At 43.0% G+C, this 23577-nt stretch overlaps 1 protein-coding gene across 1 annotated transcript in view; it reads right to left on the bottom strand.

Annotated features, from left to right (window-relative positions):
- The window catches only part of LOC115467020, an 85818-nt gene that overhangs the window by 5390 nt on the left and 56851 nt on the right, over positions 1-23577 (bottom strand). Inside the window, exons 8-11 of the mRNA XM_030198662.1 lie at positions 23232-23438; positions 19993-20210; positions 17746-17850; positions 6103-6391 (exon numbers count right to left, since the gene is read on the bottom strand). Coding sequence (XP_030054522.1) covers positions 6103-6391; positions 17746-17850; positions 19993-20210; positions 23232-23438 — 819 coding nt within the window. The remainder of the gene's footprint in view (positions 1-6102; positions 6392-17745; positions 17851-19992; positions 20211-23231; positions 23439-23577) is intronic.

Raw genomic sequence — 23577 nt, 5'->3', positions numbered from 1 at the left:
TCCAGTAGTTGAGAATTAGGGCCAGTGGAGGGTATTCTTTTTTTACGATCCGAGTCGTGAAAATGACAAGGACAGATCAGAATCAACTATGCTTATTTTATACCACATTCATATTGTCTGCTATGAGTGCAGGTCCTGCATATCTCATGCCCCGATGCTCAGAACTCTTGCAATAAGCCAACAGCGCTGAAAAAATACCGCTGGAACAGCGCAGAAAATTAGCTCACCAATGCTCGAAGGAAATGGTATGGAAATTATAAGTGTGCCGTTAAAATGAAAGCAAGAAAGGGGGATGTGCTTGGTGCATGCGCAGAAGAGTTTAGCATGGTAAGCACAGCTCCTGTGCCTGTATGCCAGGCAAATCCAAATGTGAAGCACACATTGGAATTCATTTTCTGCACCCTTAAATATAAGCTTTTCAATTTTTTTTTTTTAACTTGGAAGACTTAGGGCCCCCTTTTACTAAGCCACATAAGCATCTACGCATGCCCAACGCACGCCAAAATGAACTTACCGCCTGACTACCGTGTGCCTCTTACGGTAATTTAATTTTTGGCGTGTGCCAAGTGGAATCTGACGTGCGTAGGTTGTTACTGCACAGATTCTTTACCGCTAGGTCTATGGCTGGCGATAAGGTCAGACAACCAAAATGGACGTGCAGCAATTTTGATTTTGCCGCACGTCCAGTTTCAAAAATTTTTTTAAAAAAGGCATTTCTGGTATGCTGAAAAATATTTCTGCGCGCGCCCAAAACCTGCGCCTGCACTACCACATGCCACTTTTTACCACGGCTTAGTAAAAGGACCCCTTAATGTTTAAAAGCAGGAAACAGTTATCAATGTGTGCTTTCACTTTTGGGTTTGCTCAGACTTGTGCACATTTGTTTCTCATTACTGGTGCTTAGGGGCTTGCACGGGCTTCCTTCTGTGTCCAAACTGACAGATTTTGGAGAATCGTGAGAAATCCTCTCTTCAAACCCCCTAACACACCTGCTCCGAGCTGACGTTATTTTTTACAGTGGTAAGGTGAAATTGTCTTACCTGCTAATTTTCTTTCCTCTAGACCCTCCAGACCGGTCACGACGCTTGGGTAATGCACGCCTACCAGCAGAGGGGAGACTGAGAACACTTAACTTCAAACAGCTACAAGTAACCTGTGCAGAACCCCCACTAGCCAGTAAATATATAACAAAGCAGAGGAGAAAATATTCCAAACAAAGACAACAAACCTCACAGAATCCCGTACTCAGAACTCCTCCCCAAACAGGGGGCACACTTCTGCAGATGAAGCAAAACCGGCACCCCAATCCGCCTTTAGCAAGCACCAGGACAAAAAATCCCAGAACCTACTAAAACAACAGATACAGAGATAAACCCTGCAGCAGTTACAGCAACTGTGGTTCAAACAAAAAAAAACAACATGCTCAAGACTGAAATACTGAGATATCGAAATCATACAGTCTGGAGGGTCTAGAGGAAAGAAAATTAGCAGGTAAGACCTAATTTCACCTTCTTCAGCAATCCTCCAGACCGGTCAAGACGTTTGGGTAGTACCAAAGCAATAAGCACCTAAGGGCGGGACCTCCGAATCCCAGAGGACAGAACTGCTGCACCAAATCCAGCATCCTCTCTCGCTTGCACATCTACCTTATAATGTTTCACAAAGGAGTGCAAAGAGGACCAAACCGCGGTCTTGCAAATGTCAACAGGTGGAATAAAACTGCTCTCTGCCCAGGAAGCCGCCATCTCTCTAGTGGAATGCGCCTTGAGCACAGGAGGGACTGCACGACCCTTAAGCAGATAAGCCAAAGAGATCGCCTCCTTCAACCACCTTGCTATAGACGCCTTAGAGGCAGCTGCACCTTTCTTAGGTCCCCCATACAAAACAAACAAACTGTCGGAAGCCCGAAAATCTAGCATCCGCTTAAGATAGAATTTCAAGACTTGCCACACATCCAGCTTTGCGAGACGACGTTGCAAAGAGTCGCCACACCTGTCTCCTAACACCGGAAATGAAATTATTTGATTCACATGAAAAGAAGACACCACCTTAGGCAAAAAGGAAGGAACCGGACGCAGCGGAACCTTTTCCTTGGAGAACAGTAAAAACGGAGCTCTACATGAGAGAGCCTGCAACTCCGAAATCCTACGGGCAGAGGAAATGGCTACAAAAAAGACCGCCTTCAGAGTAAGATCCTTGAACGAACAGGAATCCAAAGGTTCAAAAGGAGCACCAACCAATGCCTCAAGAACCAGATTCAAATCCCACTGAGGGACCAAAGGTCGCGGAGGCCGAAGCAATTTAACTCCTCGCAAAAAACGCACCACATCCAGAGAAGAAGCGACAGACCTACCCTGCACCTTTCCCCGGAAACAGGCCAATGCTGCAATCTGCACCTTCAAAGAGGACAAGGCCAAGCCCCTATCAAAACCATCCTGTAAAAATTCCAAAATCTGAGGAAGAGACACCCTAAGAGGAACACAAGTCCGATCCTTACACCAAGTTTCAAAAATGGGACAAACGCGTACATAAGCCAACAAAGTGGAGCGTCTTCGCGACAGAAGCATAGAATCTATAACTCTGGAGGAAAAACCCTTGTTCCTCAACCTGTTCCTCTCAAAGGCCAAGACGTAAGCAAGAACGGAGATGGGTCTGGCATGACTATCGGACCCTTGTACAAGAGGACCACCTCCCCCAGAGGAAGAAGTTCGTCCTCCAGAAGACGCACCAGATCTCCAAACCGAGGACGGCATGGCCAATTTGGAGCCACCAGAATCACCAGACCCAAATGACTCTCGATTCGCTGAAGAACTCTGCCTATCAGCGGCCACGGAGGGAACACGTACAGTAACACCTGAGGAGGCCACGGAAGCACCAATGCATCGATGCCTTCTGACCGAGGATCCTGCCGGCGACTGAAATAGCGAGGAACCTGAGCATTGTCGGTCGACACCATGAGATCCATTACCAGTTGTCCACATCTCATCACTATCTGATCGAACACCGAGTGATGAAGAGACCACTCTCCGGGATCTAAAGTGTCTCTGCTCAAAAAATCCGCGTTCACGTTGTTTACTCACTCCGGCCACATGACCTGCTGAAAGCTCTAGGATATGTAGCTCCGCCCAGTGCATTAGCAATGCCACCTCTACTGCCACTGCCTGGCTTCTTATTCTCCCCTGTCGGTTGACATAAGCTACTGCTGTCGCGTTCTTGGACAGAACTCTTACCGCCCTTCTGACTAACAGAGACTGGAACAAAGCCAAGGCCAACCAAATCACCCTGGTTTCCAACCGATTTGACCAAAGTTACTCAGCCACTTGACCGAGACACTGAGCTCCCCATCCCAGTAGACTGGCATCCATGGACGCTCCAGAGGCATGCCCTTCTCTAGATTCGGAGTGTGCAGCCACCACTGCAGACTGTGGTGTGGAGCTCCCGACAGGGACAACCGAATTTCCTGGGCTCGCGGACTTAGTGCGTACCTCTGGAAGCTGTGAAACCTTGGCGTCCCCAAGCCCACGCATCAACTTATCCAGTTCCTCTCCAAACAGCATGGAACCCTTAAAGGGAAGAGAACATAACTTAGCCTTAGATGCCGCATCTGCGACCCAACCTCTAAGTCATAAAGCTCGGCGAGCCACAACTCCCAGGCCATATTCTTAGCAGAAGCATGGAGAAAAATACAAAGAGTCAGCTAAAAAAAAAAGAACCCATTTCCAACTTTGCTAATTCCTGCACCAAAACAGCTCTATCTACCGCAGGTTCATCCAGAAGCTTCTCCGCCCAGCGGAAACAAGCCCACGCTACCAAACCCCCACACACCGATGCTTGTAAGGCAAGGGCCGATAAAACTGCATTTCAGAAAGGAAAGCTTTCTATCTTGAGGGTCACGTAATACGGCGCCCCCATCCACAGGAATGGCCGTAGCCTTAGTCACCGCCGTAACCACCGCGTCCACAGTGGGGGGCTTTAGGGAATCCTGATCTTCCTGAGGCAGAGGATAAAGTCTAGCCATAGCTCTAGATACCTTACACGGAGCCTCCAGAGTGGACCACTCCTGTAACACCCTAGCTCCGAGATCCTTATTCATAGGAAACGACTGCGGACGTCTAATCCCCTTAACTAACGGATCCACCTGCATAACCTCTCCAGAGGAGGCGTACCCAGTCAAAAACTTAAGAGTGGAGGCCACCTGATCAATCAATTCCAAAAGCTCATTCCTGTGAAAAATGCGTACAACAGAGGGATCCTCCCCAGGCAGAGAACCCTCCAGCTCCTGGGACCCTTCCAGCAGTTTCTCCTCTCCAAGCTCACTGAGATCCTCAGACCCTAGAAGAGAAAGGACTTCTATGTCCTCCAAGACATCTACGCGAGGCCGCTTAGCACTCACCAGGCCAGCCTCTCCCTCGATGGGGCTAGACCATGTTGGTCCCGATCGCCACGCATTATACAGGGACCACACAAACTCAGCGGGAAAACCCACCCCTCCTGAGATATCAGCAGTACCAAAAATGCCTCCCCCAGCTCCCGGGAGCGTAATCCCCTGAACTTGTTGAGCCGGTTCAACCACGCGGGCCGAATCCAAGATGACGGGGGTTCCCGCCAAAAATGGACCCGCCGCCAAGGTACTCGCCTGTGGCCCCAACTCGCCTCAGATACAACTCACCATGGGAGGCTCAGCCATTAATTCTGGAGGCAAGGGCAAAGGCAATTTTGGCTCCCCACAGTATCTACACTGGCCGCCCTGCGCTTCAATACTGCGACGCGCAGAAACAGCAACGGAGGAGCTTAGACATACCAGCTGACTGCAGAAAGGAGAAGAAAACCCCGATCCAGCGCCCAAATTTAATAGAGTGCTGGCAAAGAAGCAGCTAATGTGCTCTCTCCAAACGCTGCAAGAAAAAAGAAGCCAGCAACGAACCAGAGCTTTTTTTTTTTTTTGAACCCTGTTGAAGGCACCCGACGAAAGCCTGAAGCCGAAGCACAACGCAGCCCGCACAAGAGAGGGAGAGACCCGGCCACCCGGGTGTAACACCCCTTGGGGAAAAAGGGGCCCCACCGGACCCACACCCCGGAAGCAAAGAGTTCTAAGTATGGGTACCATGCCCCTCCAGAACAAAAACCAGAACACCAGGGACCCCCAAGGGCCTACCAGACCAGTCAGGCTGCACAGACTACACGTCTACCCTCTGCTGAGACTGAGAAATTACTGGCTGGTGGGGGTTCTGCACAGGTTACTTGTAGCTGTTTGAAGTTAAGTGTTCTCAGTCTCCCTCTGCTGGTAGGCGTGCATAACCCAAGCGTCTTGACCGGTCTGGAGGGTTGCTGAGGAAAGTGGCTTTGTTTTCTGCAGTGTTCTCTGAGCATTAGGAGAGAATAGGAAATGAGCTCATTAACATGCATTTGACTACATTAGCACACTTATTTGCGCTAATATTTGGCACGCTTGCTGCTTCCTATGTCAGAGCATACACTAATGGGGGTGCTAGTTTGGCGCTAATGGCCTCTAGTGCCTGCATCCGCTTCTGAGCATTAGGGCACCAATGGGGGAAGGGTAGACAATGTAGCGCGTAAAATGTAATATTATTGGATTGTTGGTTCAGTAAAGATTTGATAATGAACTTTAATTTGGTTAGTTTCAAACTATTGCTAACAAATATATGTTAATGCATGCTAGAACTTTTCAAATGTGCGGGAACGATTTGATAATGAATGTGACTGTTGGGCAGTCTGGAATGGACCATGCTGTCATTTACTATGGGCCTTGTTTACTAAGCCGCGTGGTAGGCACGTTAGCATTTTTAGTGATTGCTAATGCTAGAGACACCCATATATTCCTATGGCTGTCTAGCATTAGAGCATGCTAATGTTTAGCATACGCTAAAAATGTCTGTGCACCTTAGTAAACAGGGCTTTATATTATTAGATATCCCATCAAAACGGGAATTCATGTCTCTAAGAGGAATAACAAGGGCAGAAACATTTTTGTAAATTAATTATGACCATTTGACGCTACCTTAGGCATTCTCTCTATTTAAAGTGCTGATTATTACTCACAAAAATAGATTCTTTAGGAAACAAAGCCATTTGAATGCCTACCTTCCCTTTGCAAATAGGGTTGTATCTCCTGACTTTGTGACCTGCAGCTTTTTGCCTGGCTCACTGAGGCATCCAGAGGAATTTGACATTTTCCTTTGTATCCATCTCCCTCCTCAGGAACAACTTTAGCTTCTGGAAAGGACTCTTCTCTTTGATGGTGTTTTCTCACCTGTTCACTCTCCAGGGGCTGCTGATTGGTCTTAGACAGAAGTTTCACGGACATTCTCACTTGTTGCATTAGAGTGTCGATCAGGTCCAGAGCCAAAGGGTGCAAACATGTCTTTAAGTGCAATAAACAGTAAATTTACAGTATAAAGTAGTATTCTTCATTGCACGTCCTGAGGGTCAGTGGTGCCCCCCCCCCCTTGAATCCTCCTCACCTTTCAAGAGAAAATGTGTGTGGGGGTACATTTCAGCTATATAAATTACTCCAAATACACCTGAGCAGCAAAGCAGACTTCTCAGGACGGCTGTGTCAGAGGAGAAGTCCTGTTACCCCACCCCCACCCCGTGCGTTGTCTGCTTTGCACATCAATGATCTGTGCTCCCTCCCCTTGGGCTTTGGACCCCCCTCCCATGGAAGTCTGGCTACGCCCCTGGAGGGAGCAAAAGGTTGGTGCCTGTACGCTTTGAGGGGAGGGAGGGAGAGGGAGGAAGAACATGCTGGGTGTATGTGTGCTGGGTCGGGGGGGGGGGGGGGACAGACCTGGATGTCTGAGCTGTGGATGGGGGATAGGGACAGAACCATGTACCACAAGAGGGAGACAGTGCTGGGTGTATGTGCGCTGGGAAGTAAAAGACAGAGAGAAAGCTGGGGGGCGGGGGTCAGAGAGAGAGCGAGCGAGCTGTGGGTGAGGCAGAGAGAGAGGGAGAGAGTGTTGTGGAGGAGGCAGAGAGAGAAAGTGCTGTGGAGGATGCAAAGAGAGAGAGAGAGAGAGAGTGCTGTGGAGGAGGCAGAGAGAGAGAGAGAGAGTGCTATGGGGAGGCACAGAGAGAACAAGAGTGCAGTAGGTAGGCAACGAACTACTGTCATGGTGGCACAGAAAGTGCTGTGTGGAAAGCAGAGAGAGAGAAAAAAATGTGTGCTGTGGGGAAGGCAAAGAGAAAGACAGCTATGGGGAAGACAGAGAGAGAGAGAGAGAGAAAGAAAGAGTGCTGTGGGGGTGAGAGAGAGAGTGATGTGGGGAAGACAGCGCGAGAAAGAGAGTAAGAAAGTGCTGTGGGGAAGGCAGAGAGAGAAAGAGAGTAAGAAAGTGCTTTGAGGAAGGCAGAGACAAAAAGAGAGAGCTTTGGGGAAGGCAAAGAGAAAAAGAGTGCTGCGGGGAAGGAAGAGGGAGGGGGAGAAGAGAGAGAGCGAGCGCTGTGGGAAGCCAGACAGCTGTGGGGAAGATAGAGAGTGCTGTGGGGAAGGCACAGAGAGAGAGAGAAAGCTGTGAGGGGTATCTACCATGGAAAGGCAGTCCACATGGAGCCTTATTAATTAGGAGGATATTTGGAGTGCCAGCAACTGCAGAAGTGGCCCATAAGGGGCATCATTATTGAGGAGGAGTTTCTCCAGCAGTTTTGTTGGTAGTATCAGTTTAAATTTCTAAAGAATCTGGGGTTTTTTTTGAGAGGTGGGGGAGAGGAGGAGGGGGTTAGAGGGATTCAGCAAGGCTGCAGCAGAAGGTGAGGATGTGATAAGGCTGCTGTTAATGTGGCTGGGTAGATGATAGATAGTGGCTTTTGACTGTGGTTGCTGGGAGTGGGTGGACTAGGGGTTAAACCTGCAGCTGCTGGGGGCAGATGGGCAATGGAGAAAAGGCTAAGGCTGCAGCTTCTGGGAGTAGGTGGGTGGATGCCCCACCCCACCCACCCAACCTTAGCAGCTATAGCTTTTCCCCCACAGCTTCAGACTCTCTCCATTGCCATATTCACTCTAGGTGGGTAAGCGATGGGGAGAGCATTAGCCTCTTATCCACTTTTTTCCTGCCACTTTAATAAATAACTTGCTGTGCATCACCTTGAGAACATTATGACAGTGCAATTTATAAATGTGCATAAATAAAAATTAAAACCATTCCAAGTCTGGCTCCTAGATCCTATGAAACTTTATCGAGACCTGTTCTTATTACCTATGCTGAAACCAGCTAATTTGTGAGCGGTGTGATGGTGGAATTAGGGCAGAGAGGAAACAACCAGTTAGCGAGCAGCCCGGCAAGGCTGACTCCTCAAAAAGGCTCACTCATCCTCTAGTGGCAGCCTCACAGTATTTTGAAATACTACGAGGCTGCTACTAGAGGTTGCAGCAGCCATTTTAGCAAGGGAGCCATGCCAGGCAGGAGTGAGTGCTACATGCCCTCCATTAGACTAACATGGATTTTCAAGGTAGGCGCAGGGGAGCCTAAGGGCTGGATTTTTTTTTCTTGGGGGGTGGGGGGGGGAAGGGGCAGATCAGAGGCACCTGATAGGACTTATGCAGGTCCCAGACAATATTCAGCCAGTGCCAGCATAAGTGTGGCTGAATATCATCCAGGACCCATAGAAGGTTCAGAGGCCAATGCACTTTGAATTAGCCCTAGATATTCAGTGTCAGTGCCCTGACATGGCTTGACTGAGATCTATCATGGAACAAAAACTTGTGCAAATTAAAGCACACTTGAAGAACAATGTGCCCGTTGTGTTATAGGACTTCTGCCTAATCCTTAAATCTGACTTTGAATGATTCCATGCTTTTGTCTATTCACAGCTGGACTATTGCAATGTAGTTTATGCTGGTCTTCCAAATACTGCAGCTCGTCAGATCACGTTAGTCCTGTATTGTTGAAGTTACATTGACTTCATATAAACCTGAAGATCCAATTCAAAATCCTTACTCTGGCCCACAAAGCGGATCATTCTGGTCTTCCTGATTATTTGACATCGCTGACCATCCCTTATACCCCGGCCCATTGTCTGAGATCCCTCAATGACCACAGGCTTCTCTTACCAAACCCTCGATAGGCCTATTATGAAATAATGAGAGCTTTTTATTTTATAACACAATTTCTCTGGAATAGCCTTCCTCTGCATATTAGAGATGAACCCCTTGTGAAAACTTTCAAGGTAGCCTTAAAAACCTATTTTTTTACTAAAATATAAAATGTCACTGTACTGAAGAGCAGTTGTGCCTGATCAGTATGCAGTAGTAACATATTTATTTATTTAGATTTTGCTGACACCTTTTTCAGTAGTAGCTCAAGGTGAGTTACATTCAGGTACTCTGGATATTTCTCTATCCCAGGAGGGCTCACAATCTAAGTTTGTACCTGAGGCAATGGAGGGTTAAGTGACTTGAATTTACCTTGAATATATTTTCTGTCAAGCCTCTTAAGACTTGTTAACTGTAAAGTCTCAATATCTTGAAGTATAACCTTGGCACACCAGCACACACCTGAAGTCTCTTTATTTTCTGAAGTTTCCTTTATTGAATAAACACAGATAATTTACTCACATATGTTCTTTTCCTCATTTTAACTTTAAAAAAAATATTTTGTACATCGCTCTGATTTGTTAAAAAAGCGATTCATCAAATAAACAAACGTGGAGGGGCATATTCAAAATGACGTCTAAGTCCAACTTTGGACGTTTTGAAAATAGTCCAAAATCTGAACTGAAAAGGCCATTTTCAAAAAAGAAAAATGGCTATCTTTTGTTTTTCTGAAAATACTGTTTTGAACAAGGCTTTGTGATTTGGATGTTTTGTTTTTTGGTCCATTTTCAAAAAAAAAAAAAAAAAAAGTCCAAGTGCAAAATGCACAAAATCAAGCCATTATGATGTAGGAGGAGCAAGCATTTTTAGTAGACTGGTGCCCCAGACTTCCCAGGAGATGCAGTGGACTTCAAAAATATGCTCCAGATACACATCTCACCGTTGCTCCGTATTTGGTCTGCTGAGCCCCCCCCCAAAACCCACCACCCCCAACTATACACCACTACAGTAGCCCTTATGGGTGAAGGGGGTACCTATATGTGGGTACAGTGGGTTTCTGGTGAGTTTTGGAGGGCTCACAGTTTCCACCACAAATGGGACAGGTAGAGGGAAACAGGGACCCGAGTCCCTCATGCCATGGTGCACTGCACTGACCACTACACTACTCCAGGGAACTGCATGCTGGCTCTAACATCTGAGGCTGTCAAAGAGGCTGGTAAGTCATATTTTTATTCACATTTTTGATGGATGGGAGGAGGTCAGTGACAACTGGGGGGATATTGGGGAGTCACCCCTTATTCTTTCCAGTCGTTATCTAGTCATTTAGGGCACCTTTTTTTGTTTTGTTACATTTGTACCCCGTGCTTTCCCACTCATGGCAGGCTCAATGCGGCTTACATGGGGCAATGGAGGGCAAGGTGACTTGCCCAGAGTCACAAGGAGCTGCCTGAAGTGGGAATCGAACTCAGCTCCTCAGGACCAAAGTCCACCACCCTAACCACTAGGCCACTCCTCCACTCCACTCCCTTTTGTGCCTTATTCATTATAAAAACAGGTCTAGCTCAAAACGTCTTAGTTTTAGTCCTGGACGGTTTTGTTTTGTTCCATTATGCCTGTACAACGTCCAAGTCTTAAAAACACCCAGATCCTGCCCTTAGCACGCCCCAACATGCTCCCTTGTGTATTGAACGTACTTCTGTGGGACTTCATAGAAAAACGTCTAAAAATTGGTTTTGAAAATATTGATTTGGACGTTTTTGTAAGAAAAATGTCCAAATGCTGCTTTATGCCACTTTTTAGACACTTTTCTCTTTTGAAAATTAGCGCAATCATAGTGAAGGATGGGAGGACATGACACTGACACTACAATGCACATTCAGGCACCTCTACTCTGGAAACTACATTTGAAGAATATAAGTGGCAAAATAAATAAGTGAAACAAAATATAGGTCCATTAAACAAATTACCTCTTCCTCCATTACCTCAGGTACGAACTTTGAGAAAATTTTTAAAATGGATTTTACACACATAAAATACCAGATTAGATGCAGGATTAACTTCTCTTTTTTTTTTTTTTTTAAACACTGCCCAGAGTTTATCTGCTTGAATCTTAAGTAGAGAGGTGTGGTAGCCGTGTTAGTCCACTCTTAAAGGTTACCAATAGAAATCAAACAAAATAAAACATGGAAAAGAAAATAAGATGATACCTTTTTTATTGGACATAACTTAATACATTTCTTGATTAGCTTTCGAAGGTTGCCCTTCTTCGCCAGATGCTTTTTTTCGATCTGACGAAGGAGGGCAACCTTCGAAAGCTAAGCAAGAAATGTATTAAGTTATGTCCAATAAAAAAGGTTATCATCTTATTTTCTTTTCCATGTTTTATTCTGCTTGAATCTAAACACATAGACCCTTAATACACTTGAGTTTATATGACCTGGGCAGAAGCACAGAGATTTAGTTGGGAGGGTGGGCTGAAGGGGAGCAGTCGCTCCCCCAAACAGATTTCAAATGAAATGGCGTGTATGCAAATTGGCCCTTCAGCCTCACACTGATGCCTATTTTACATGAAGTCAGCATTTGAAACAGTCTCACCCAAGTCCCCGAGGAAGTTGCTTATAGACAAAACCCGTGGCGTCGGGCATTTTTAGGGGAGCTGTTTGGAGTTTGAGCGTAGAGATGCTATAATCAGGAAGTAACCACTGGAGGCAAGTTAAGTGCACCAGATTTATTATCTATTTATATCTTAACTCTTTTTTTTTGTAGAAAAGTTATTAAGTTTGAAAGTTATGAGCAGCACAAATTTCAGTTTGTCACATTTAAAGTAGGAGTGTGCCCAATGAATGATTAAACTGCTTATGAAGTGGATATGTTTTAACAATGTTGACTACTGCGAGGGTGAGTTATTTCTCTGAGGGCCTCTCCTTCTTTCAGTGATTGCACTTGAGGGAGCTGCAGCTAGACACATTACCTCTATTGGAGGGAAGCAAGCCAGTCGATTAAGGAGATCGGATCATCAATCAGTATAAGATCAAGTTGACCTGGTGATGCACTTGGAGAACTCTGAGTGATCTGGTGATTCAGTTATGGGGGACAGGAGGTGCTAGCACTTTGTAGAATGATAAGTGTAAACACAATTAAATATATTATGATCATAGTTGTATACATGATACAACTATCATGTATCATGATACGGAGGAGTGGCCTAGTGGTTAGGGTGGTGGACTTTGGTCCTGGGGAACTGAGGAACTGAGTTCGATTCCCGGCACAGGCAGCTCCTTGTGACTCTGGGCAAGTCACTTTGCCCCATCTAAGCCGCATTGAGCCTGCCGTGAGTGGGAAAGCGCGGGGTACAAATGTAATAAAAAAAATAAAATACACTTGTAGAGAGAAGCTGTATTGTTATTAAGAGACTATGTTTAGTTTAATAAATAAATATGGTTTTAGTAAGGGCACTGCATGAGTTTCAATTTTGCCACCTGGTAGAATCTAATATGATGAAAGTGAAACAATATGAATAATAGGTATATATAGTCTAAGACCCTGAGAATTATAGAGTTAAAATTTAATGCTAAGAAGTGCAGAGCGATGCCAAGAAGTGCAGAAATACAAAAGAGATGTACTGGATAGGAGGGGAGAGATTGGTAAGGTCAACTCAGGAGAGGGACTTTGGGGTGATGGTGTCTGAAGATCTCAAGGTGACGAAACAGTGCGACAAGGTGGCAGCCTCAGCCAGAAGGATGCTAGGCTGTATAGAGAGGGATATAACCAGCAGAAAAAAGGAGATGTTGATGCCCCTGTCCAAGCCATTGGTGAGGCCCCACTTGGAGTGTTGTGTTCAGTTTTGGAGGCCTTATCTTGCTAAGGATGTAAGAAGACTTGAAGTGGTTCAGAGAAAAGCAACGAAAATGGTAGGGGGTATAGGCAGCAAGACATACATGGAGAGACTTGCTGACCTAAACATGTATACATAGTAACATAGTATACACTGGAGGAAAGGAGAAACAGGGGTGATATGATACAGATGTTTAAATATTTGAAAGGTATTAATTTGGAAACAAACCTTTTCCTGAGACAGGAAGGTAGAAGAACTAGAAGGTATACATTGAAACTGAAAGGGGGCAGACTCAGGAATGTCAGGAAGCATTTTTTCACTGAGAGGGTGGTAGATACCTGGAATGCCCTCTTGAAGGCGGTGGAGATGAAAACGGCAACAGAATTCAAAAACGAATGGGACAAACACAAAGGAATCCTGTTTAGAAAGATCAGATCCAAAGAAGCTTAGGGGAGATTAGGTAGGAAAACCGGTGCTGGGCTGAGTTCTATGGTCTGTGTCCTGATAGAGGCTGAGTAGATTTGGATGGGCCAGAGTGGAGCTTTTCAGGTGCTTTGACAACTTCTTCAGAAATTTTAGAACAAGGCCAGTGCCGGGCATACTTCTACGGTCTATGCCCTAAAAATGGAAAGCATAAATCAAGAACAGGTATACATATAACACTTCATACCATATGTACTGAGTTTATATTGTTGGGTAGACTGGATGGACCATACAGGTTTTTATCTGCCACCATCTACTATGTTACCATGTAAGCATGTTCAAAGTGATGCACATAGAGAAGAGGAACCCAAACTACAGCTACACTATTCAAGATCCACATTAGGAGATACTGACCAGGAAAAGAATTTAGGTGTCATCATTAAAGATACATTGAAATCCTTTGCTTAGTGTGCAGTGGCAACTAAGAAAACAAATAGAAGATTAGGAATTATGAGGAAAGGGATGGAAAACAAAAATGAGAATGTTACAATGCCTTTGTATCGTTACATGGTGCGACCTTACCTCAAATACTGTGTGCAATTCTGGTCACCGCATCTCAAAAAAAAGACACAGCAGAATAAGAAAAGGTTCAGAGAAATGTGATAAAGATGAATTACTCCCCTAAGAGGAAAGGTCAAAAAGGCTAGGGATCTTCAGCTTGGAGAAGACGGCTGAGTGGAGATATGACAGATACCTACAAAAGTACAAGTAATAGGGTGATATGAAATTAAGTTACTAAGTAGTAGATTTAGAACAAGTCAGAGAAAATATTTCTTCACACAACATAATTTAAGCTCTGGAATTCATTTCCAAAGAATTTAGTAAAAGCAGAATAGAAGGGTTTAAAAAAAAAAAAGGTTTGGACAAGTTCCTAAAAGAAAAAACAATAAACCATTATGGTGGATTTGGGAAAAATCCACTTGCTTATTCCTTTGATAAGCAGCATGAAATCTATGTTATTCTTTTGGGATCCTGCCAGGTTAAGTCACTGTTGGAAATTGGATACTGAGCTTGATGGACCTTCACTTTGTTACAGTATGGCGATGCTTATGTACGTGTGTAACAGAGTCGGGGTAGACATGGGAGTTATCCAACACTGCCAACATTTAGTCCAGAGGAAGGCGACAATGATATGGGGTTTGCGCCATAAGACGTACGAGAAGAGACTGGAAGACCTAAATATGTAGCCTAGAGGAAAGAAGGGACAGGGAAGATATGATACAGGCATTTAAATACTTGAAAGGTATTAATATAGAAACACATCTCTTCCAGAGAAGGGGAAATGATAAAACTAGAGGACATGAACTGAGGTTGCAGGGTGGTAGACTTAGGCGTAATCTCAGGAAATTCTTTTTCACAGAGAGGGTGGTCGATGCCTGGAATGCCCTCCCGAGGGAGGTGGTAGAGACAAAAACAGTGATGGAATTCAAAAAGGCACGTGGGATGAACACAGAGGAACTCTATTTAGAAAACAGATGGTAGAAAACAAAAATAAATTTAAAAAAAACCTTAAATGGCTGCAGGGGGTGGATGTGTGAGTGACACTTGGACGGCTACTCCGGCTGTAAAGAACCAAGATTGGTGCTAGGCAGTCTTTGTAGGTCTGTGTCTGTATATGGAAATCCAGTTTAGGATAAGCTAGAAAGGGCTTCAGTGGCAACTTCAGTAGCTGAAATCGAGGACAGTGCTGAGCAGAGTTTTATGGTCTGGGTCCTGCGGATTACAGGACGGATTTGGATGGGCTGGGGTGGGGTGGGCTTTGATGGCAACTCTAGTAGATGGAACATAAGGATAGAGCCGGGCAGAGTTCTACAGTCTATGTCTCAGAAATGCCAAAGAAAGACTCGTGATAAAGTATATAAGATCACATTCAATGATGATTTAATCATGAATTGATAATGAGTGTGACTGTTGGGCAGACTGGATGGACAGTTCAGGTCATTAACTGGTGTTACTTACTATGTTATTATGCTTCCTGCAGCCTGTTCACACATTCCTTTCAGAATGCAGATTTTGTGCGTAATGGTGAATCCTCTGCAGCTGGGGAATTTTGCGCAAATTCTATGTGCTCCACAGCCACATGGAATTCCAGCAGGAGTAACCCATAGACCTTAGTGCTGCCTGAGCTATGTCTCCCAACACTCCCCTCTGTTCTAAATGTGGATATCTGGACATAGCTAACGCACAGATGTAGACTGCAGCCCTTATAAAACTGAAATTTACAAGTGGTTGCCATTTCCATGTGAAATGCTAGTACTTCCACATTGAAATCAAACATAAGCCTTCCAAAAAATGGCCTTACTTTATAAAATGCACTTCTCTGTATGATAAAGAGGATGGGATGACTTCTCAGTGAGAAAAGGCTGAAGTGGCTTGGGATCTTCAGCTTGGAGAAAAGACGACTGAGCAAGAGTAAAGTTTAAAGCTCTTGTTCTGTCTCACAAGGCCTTTTACACATTAAACCCTAGTTATTTGTGGAACTTAACAATTCCTTACACCGCTATGCAAACTCTTAGATCCCTAGCAGATAACAGGTTAGTTATTCCCCCTCTTGCTAAGGCTAGATGGGAATCTACACGGAGATCGGCTTTTTTCTATTTGTCCCCTTCCCTTTGGAATGGCCTTCCAAAGGAGATCAGATTAGAGAAATCCTATATCCATTTCCGAAAACTTTTGAAAACCTTCTTCTTTATAAACTATGTAGAACAGAACTTAGCATAAGAGATAAGGTAAAAAAAAGAAAAAAAAGGGATAGCTTAACTGTATATTAGATTTTTAATTAGCATTGATTTTATTATGTAGTTTATTCTGATTTGCTGTGCTTTCCTGTCATGAATGGAATTCCTATGTTTGTTTATTTGTATACATTAGTTGTTTTTATACATATGTAAACCATTCTGTTTTGCAGTTGCAATAAGATACGGTATATAAATTAACATAAATAAAAATAGAGGTATATAAAATACTGAGTGGAGTGGAACAGGTAGACATGGATCACTTGTGTTACTCTAAAATACTAGGACTAGGAAGCACGCAATGAAGCTACAAAGTAGTAAATTTAAAAAGAATCAGAGAAAATATTTCTTCACTCAACGTGTATTAAACTCTGGAATTTATTACCAGAGAATGCGGTAAAAGCAGTTAGCTTAGTGGGATTTAAACAAGGTTTGGCTAGCTTCCTAAAAGAAAAGTCCATAAGCCATTATTAAAATGGACATGGGAAAATCCACTGCTTATTTCTGGGATAAGCAGCATAAAATGTATTGTACTGTTATGGGATCTTGCCAGGTACTTGTGACCTGGATCGGCCACTGTTGGAAACAGGATACTGGGCTTGATGGACCTTCGGTCTGTCCCAGTATGGCAACACTTATGTGCTTACTATGTACTTAGGAAATCTGTGCAAACAAAACATCAGGTATCAATAAGTGTATGTGCTTTCTGTGGGCAATTTTCAAAAGGAAATTCTGTACATATGTTCCCTTAGAAAACTGCTGAAACATACATGCACATCTACCTATGTTACAATACAGTGACCATTTTCTGATATTTATTAAATTATGAAATGTCTTTCTTTCTATACTGCCCAGGTTCTTATTAGACTTTTTTCTTTATTTTGTAAGCCCTCTGGGACAGGGAAATACCTACTGTACCTGAATTGTATATCGTAACTCAGGTTTGGAATAGCAAGTAAACAAAGGGCCCTTTTACTAAAGGTTTGGTGGAACTATCGCCGGCCCAACGTGGCCGCCAGTGGTAGTTCCACCTCAAGTGCGCACCAATTCTAGTGCTACAGAAATTTTTTTCCATAATTATTAGTGCGGCGCTAACCTGGCAATGATGGCGTTGCACAGTTACCACCAGGTTACCGCAAGAACCCTTCCCACCACCTCAATGGGTAGCGATAAGTGCTAACCCCTGCATGGCCATGCGGTAAATGCTATTTTACCGCATGCCATGTTGATTTTTGGCCTTTTTTACCCTCTGCAGTAAGAAGGGCCCTGGAATGGCAAAAAAACGTCCGACCCCGCTACCACAGGACTCTTTTTACCGCAGCTTGGTAAAAGGACCCCATAATCCACAAAGTGTGTTTCTCTCACACGCTCATAGTATTTAGTCTTTGGATTAATACACTTGAGGAAAGTCACTTTATCTTTGTGACTGAACCCTCTGACATGCTATACCCTTCATAAGCACAAATTTTGTACCATGCACAGTTAACAAACGGCTCCACTGCACCGAGCTGTGCAATTGCTAATCTCATGGCTGCTGGTATTAAATGTACAGAAGAATAAATGTTAATATCTATGTGATTTTAATAATCACATGAAATGGTTTTAAACCTAGTCTGTATGTTTTAGAACGACAGACTCACCTCTGTTTCTGAGATCAACTCTTCTGTTTTGTTTCCAATTTCCTGAACAGTGTCAATCTGCTTCTGGGAATGTCCCTCAAGGTTTTTCTTATCAATCTCTCTGTGCTGTAAGAAGTACAAGAAAAACTATTTTTAAAAAAGGAAAAATTATGTTCTTACCTGATAATTTTCTTTCCTTTAATCATACCAGACCAGTCCAGACTAATGGGTTGTGTCCATCTACCAGTGGTAGAATCTGGGACAGGAGCTACCAGCCAGCAATCCAGAGGAGCTGCACGATCCGTCCACCATCCGCTAGGAGACAGAGAAAATACTGAACATTCCAGGCTGCACGATACCCTTAAGGGGCGGTTCACTTGGAACTATTTTCTTTGTCTCCTTCCGCTGGTAGATGGACACAAACCCATTAGTCTGGACTGGTCTGGTATAGATGACAAGGAAAACCAGATTTTCCTCTCCTTAGAAGATGGCTTGCATGTTGATTCAGGGCTTGAATAAATCAATCAGCTAAAATAGTTCTTTTTCCTAGCATTTAGAAAACCAGCAGGTGCAACAACTATGATTTATTTCTGTAGCGCTGTTGGATATACACAGTGCTGTGCAGATAAACAAAACAGGAAGTCCCTGGCCCATGGAGCTTATACTTTAGTCAAGACACACATACAGGTCAAAGAAGAGGCCTCATGAAATTTATTTAACAGTTAATGGTTAAGAATGGCAGCATGGTTATAAATCCCAAACAAGTCTGAGTACATTACTGTGCACATTACATAGGTGGAGGAAAAGACTTCATTTGGGACAGCACTTAATTATATATAAAAGTGACTGTTCATTATCATCAAAAGTCAAAAACCTCCGTCTTCCTTAATTAATGTTGGTATCTCTTCACTGTACATTGTTCAAGATTTAGCGCCAGCAGCCTGGTTCCATCCCGGTTAAGGTGGAGCCCATCCTTTCAGAACAGTCTCCCCCTTAACTAGAATGTCGCTCAGTTTCTAACAAATCTAAATCCCTTATCCCTGCACCATCATCTCAAACACACATTGAGATTTTGGAGTTCTGCCTGCCTTTTGGGACCTGCGCATGGAACGGTAAGCATCTCTGAAAATGCTACCCCGGAGGATCTGGCCTTCATCTTTCTACCTAAAAGCCTACATTTGGCTTCCAGAACCTCCCTCCCACATTTCCTATGTCATTGGTACCCACATGTACCAAGACAGCTGGCTGCTCCCCAGCACGATCTAAGATCCTGTCTAGGTGATGCGTGAGGTCCGTCACCTTTGCACCAGACAGACCAGTGACCAGGAGATCCTCATGTCCACCAGCCACCCAGCTATCTACATGCCCAATGAGCAAATCACCAACTACAACAGCTGTTGTAACCATTCCTGCCTGGGCAAACGTTCTTGGAGACATATCCTCAGTGTGAGAGGATAGTGGAACCCTTGGTGGGCAGGTCCTGGCTACAGGAGTACTTCCTACTTTACCAGGGTGATGCTCTCCTTCTAGACCTCTCTCCTCCAAGGCAGCACAGGAGCTGCCAGACTGGAGGTGGGACTTCTCTATAATGTCCATGTAGGTATCCTCTATGTACCTCTCTGTCTCCCTCAGCTCCTCTAAGTCTGCTACTCTAGCCTCAAGAGAAAGGACCCATTCCCTGAGAGCTAGGAGCTCTCTGCATCAGGCACACACATATAACCACTCACCAACTGGGAGATAATCATACATGTGACATTCAATGCTAAAGACTGGATACCACCCCTCTCACTGCTGGACTGCTGTCTCCATTTAGTATTTTTGAGTTTTTCAATAATTTAAAAATTGCTAAGGTATTAAGAATATTAGTCTAATATTAAAAAAAAATCTTTAGCTTATATGGTACATTGATTTATTTAGTGTTTTCTTCTTAGAAAGTAATGAAATGTAATTAAAACTCTGTAAGATAACTCCTCCCTTGTTATCCTAATTAGAATGACTATAAATGAAGAGTTGTACTAGGGGTGGGTAGGATTAAAGACTAAACTAGGTCCTCCTGTGCCTACTACAGGCTATTGGTTAATGCTATTGGAAATTCATGAATGGCCCCAGTCAGCACTACTGGAATGCTTTAGGAAAGGCATGGAACTCACTGGTTTTCCTTAGATGTTGGGGGGGGGGGGGGGGGGGGGAAGAGGATGCTGTGCATTCTATAATGCCACTGGGATGGATTGAATAATATAGCCTGTAGAACAAGAAAGTGACCCATACCATGTTCTCTCTTGATTGTTCCGCATGCTGTTTTATCTTGGAAGCCACGGATATTATTGCTTTGGTGTTCATCGTACAGCTGTGGAGACCATAGGCCTCTGAAAAATAACAGTCCACAGCGTTGATGAGACAGCCATGCTGAATCTGAGTGCTGGTCCCATACCACAGATTTTGAATCGGAACACAGTGCATAACAACTAAAATAACTTTCCTCTGATCTGAAATACAAGAAACAAAAATAAAAACCACAACTCTCACTCTATACTAATGGAAAGTATTACAAACTTGGGCAATTATTCCATATGGTCCTCCTAATACATTATGGCATAGATTTTATAACAGTTTTGTTGATTAACTCTGGGATTTAACTAGATAAGACACGACTTTTATAACATTCAGACCTATGTCGCAGCTAAAAACTATAGAAGTATTTCACTACAAATGTATTTTTTCTGCATAAAAGAAGATTCCAAGCAGTTTATTTAGACTGGAGATAGAAAATATATATACATATATTGGGTATCCCAATATATACACGTAGCTTTTCCAACTTAAGTCATGGTGTACATACAGCAGATCCAAAGATATGCAGGTAATTTGCAGTCACATAATTTTTAGGTGTATTTTCAAACAGAAACTAACAGGCGCACTTTAGCCTGATTATATATAAATATGAATAAAGTTTGGTTACACTACCAGAAACGCCTCTATCCACACCCCCAAATAGTTACACATTATGATTTAAGCACACTACATTATAGAATTGGATATGTGCATAAATTCTAATTATTACCCATTATTGCTGATAATTGGTTGTTTTCACCCAATTATTTTTATTTATTACATTTGTACCCCGCGCTTTCCCACACATGGCAGGCTCAATGCGGCTTACATAGCAACAATATAAAGAATTACAAAGTCGTAAGAAGAATATACAATTTGTCGTAAACAAAATATTAATGGGGTTAACGGATAAGTAAATTGAACAAAGGAGAATTTATTATCAGCACTGATTAACTCGTTACTCAATTAGTTAACATACATAAATTGGGTGTGCATCCAATTTTAACGCAAGTAACTTGTGGCAGAAGATATAGAATCTGGGCCAATGTGTACTATGGCAAGGTAAGGGAAGGCGCTTCTTCTTGTTTCCTTCTCCCTTGAGTCTTTTCTCATAGACTTGGGAATCATTAAGAATGCTGTAATCCTTTCCCCCCTCAAGAGTTACAAGCCTGGGTTTTCTCTTTCTCTCTCCCAGTCTTTAACCTTATTGGTCTCGTGGAGTCCAGTTTTAAAAAGGGATATTTACATTCAGGTGCCTAATTGGAGCCTATTCTATAGAGGAATGTGGGTGCCTAATTTCTTTTATAGAACACTTACATTGCCAGGTATATATTCACATATGTGTTTAGGCACAAAGGGACAGTTTCTATATATGGCGCCTAACAAGGTAAAAATGTCCACCTAAGCGTATTCTATAAGCGGGCGCCTAGAATATGCTTAAGCAGAAATCCTAGCGCCCAAAACAGTGTGCGTCCATTTAGGTCAATGAAAACGTGGCCTAAATCCCAACATGTAGATTTACACTCGCTGGGCCATATTCTATAAGTGCGCGAGTAAACTTTGGAATGCCCATGAAATGCCCATAGCCACGCCCCTTTTGAACAGTGCGCATTAGAATTTAGGTGCTGTTCATTACAGAATAATCTTAGCGAGTTGTGAGTGTAAATTCTAATTATTGCCAATTAGTGCTCATTATTGTTTAAGTGCTGTTAAAAACGCCAATTAGCTTGTTAAGCCAATTAAGCTATGTGCGTTGTTATAGAATATGCCTAGATTTTGGCGTATCACTAGATGAACTATACAGAATCTGTGGGGAAAGCACATACACAACCACAAAGCTAGTGCAAATGATTATACCTACGTTCTACAGATACACAAGTAACATAGTATTCTATCAGTTATGCGGGTAAGTGTGCATCCCACCCAGAGTCCACCCATGCATATGCTCACCTTCAAACTAATACGCTATCGAAGATACTTACAGAATATAGCACAGCCAAATTTCTTTTTTTTAATTTTTTTATTATTTTCAAATTAAATTGACAAGTGATTTATTACATTGTCATGAAACTCAGCATCATAATGTTATATAAAGTAAATGGATACAAATCAAATAAAAACAAAAGGAAATATTCCCACCTAACACATATTCACCATTAGTATCCACTAAACTATTAGTCCGTAACGTTCAAATAGTTTGCTTCCTTAGACCACACATGATGGGGGGGACAGGAAAACATATTAGAGAAGTTAATTATATTCAATTTTTAAAGAAAAACAGATGCAAATCCCAAACTCATATTTTATCAAGCTTTTTTAGAATCTAAGAAGACTCTCAACTGGTCAGGCGTGAAAAAAATATACTTTGTTTAACCTAACCGAATCATACATTTACATGGATAGGCCAGTAGAAAAGAACCTCCCAAATCCAAAGTTTTTTGTTTCAATTCCAAAAAAGGCTTTCTTCTCTGTTGGGTAGATTTAGTAACATCTTGAAACATCCAAACCTTGGCACCTGCAAATAGAGTAGCTGAATTCCGAAAACAGAGACGTAAAATTGCCCAATAGAGTTCACTGTTCCCCACATACATCATATGCAAAATACAGCAATAAAGGTCCTTTTACTAAGGTGCGCAATACAGCAATAAAGGTCCTTTTACTAAGGTGCGCTAACACTTGCTAAATGAGACGGCACCCATAAGAACAGAATGGGTGTCTTACCATTTAGCACACACTAAATCCATTAGCACATCTTTGATTGACTTAGGACCCCTAAATCCACTGCAACTAGGATACAAAGCTGATTTCCATATTAATCAGGACAGAGTTTGCATATACTGCATCCATGGTTCAGAAATGAACTTTACTGTTACCACTATGTATCAGTGACCGTGTATTCTGGATACCAAGCTAATTTCAGTGTATAGTAGCATGTTATAAAAACATAGGGGCTAGCGTGCACATTTGCTATAAAAATTTGCACCTGTTCTTCTTGGACCTAAACACTGACCCAGAAAGATGCATAATTTTTGCTGCATTGAGGATGGGCAGCTTTTAGACAAGTTATTTATGGGAGTAAAAATATTTTTAACGGTACAAGTCATTTTGAAAGTCACCTTCATAATATATTTCAATATAAAGACCTGGAAGTAATCAATTCTAAAATCATTACTTACTAGAAATTTTGTCCAACCAGCAGTTGATAGTTGTGCTACGATGTAAAGTAACGGGACAGAAGAGCAGCAAAAGCTTGTTTGAAGTAGAGGTATAATCGTCTTTTTGAAGCTGAGTCCCTAGTTCACAGAGACGTTCCTCTACCTGGTTTAGGAACTGATGATCTGAGCCAAAGGTCTGTCCAGTAACAAGTACCTGTACATTACAGACTTATAATAAATGAAAACAATTAACTAATAGAACTTACAATAAAAGAAATGAACTTTAGAGTTCAACAATTTTTACTGATGAAAATTATAAAACATACATCTGAAATCCAGCATGAACAGGATACCATCCACTTAACCT

Source organism: Microcaecilia unicolor, chromosome 3 (assembly GCF_901765095.1).
Source record: "Microcaecilia unicolor chromosome 3, aMicUni1.1, whole genome shotgun sequence".
Classification (NCBI taxonomy): domain Eukaryota; kingdom Metazoa; phylum Chordata; class Amphibia; order Gymnophiona; family Siphonopidae; genus Microcaecilia; species Microcaecilia unicolor.
Note: the sequence above shows the minus strand (reverse complement) of the source record. Positions and strands in the feature narration are given on the sequence as shown.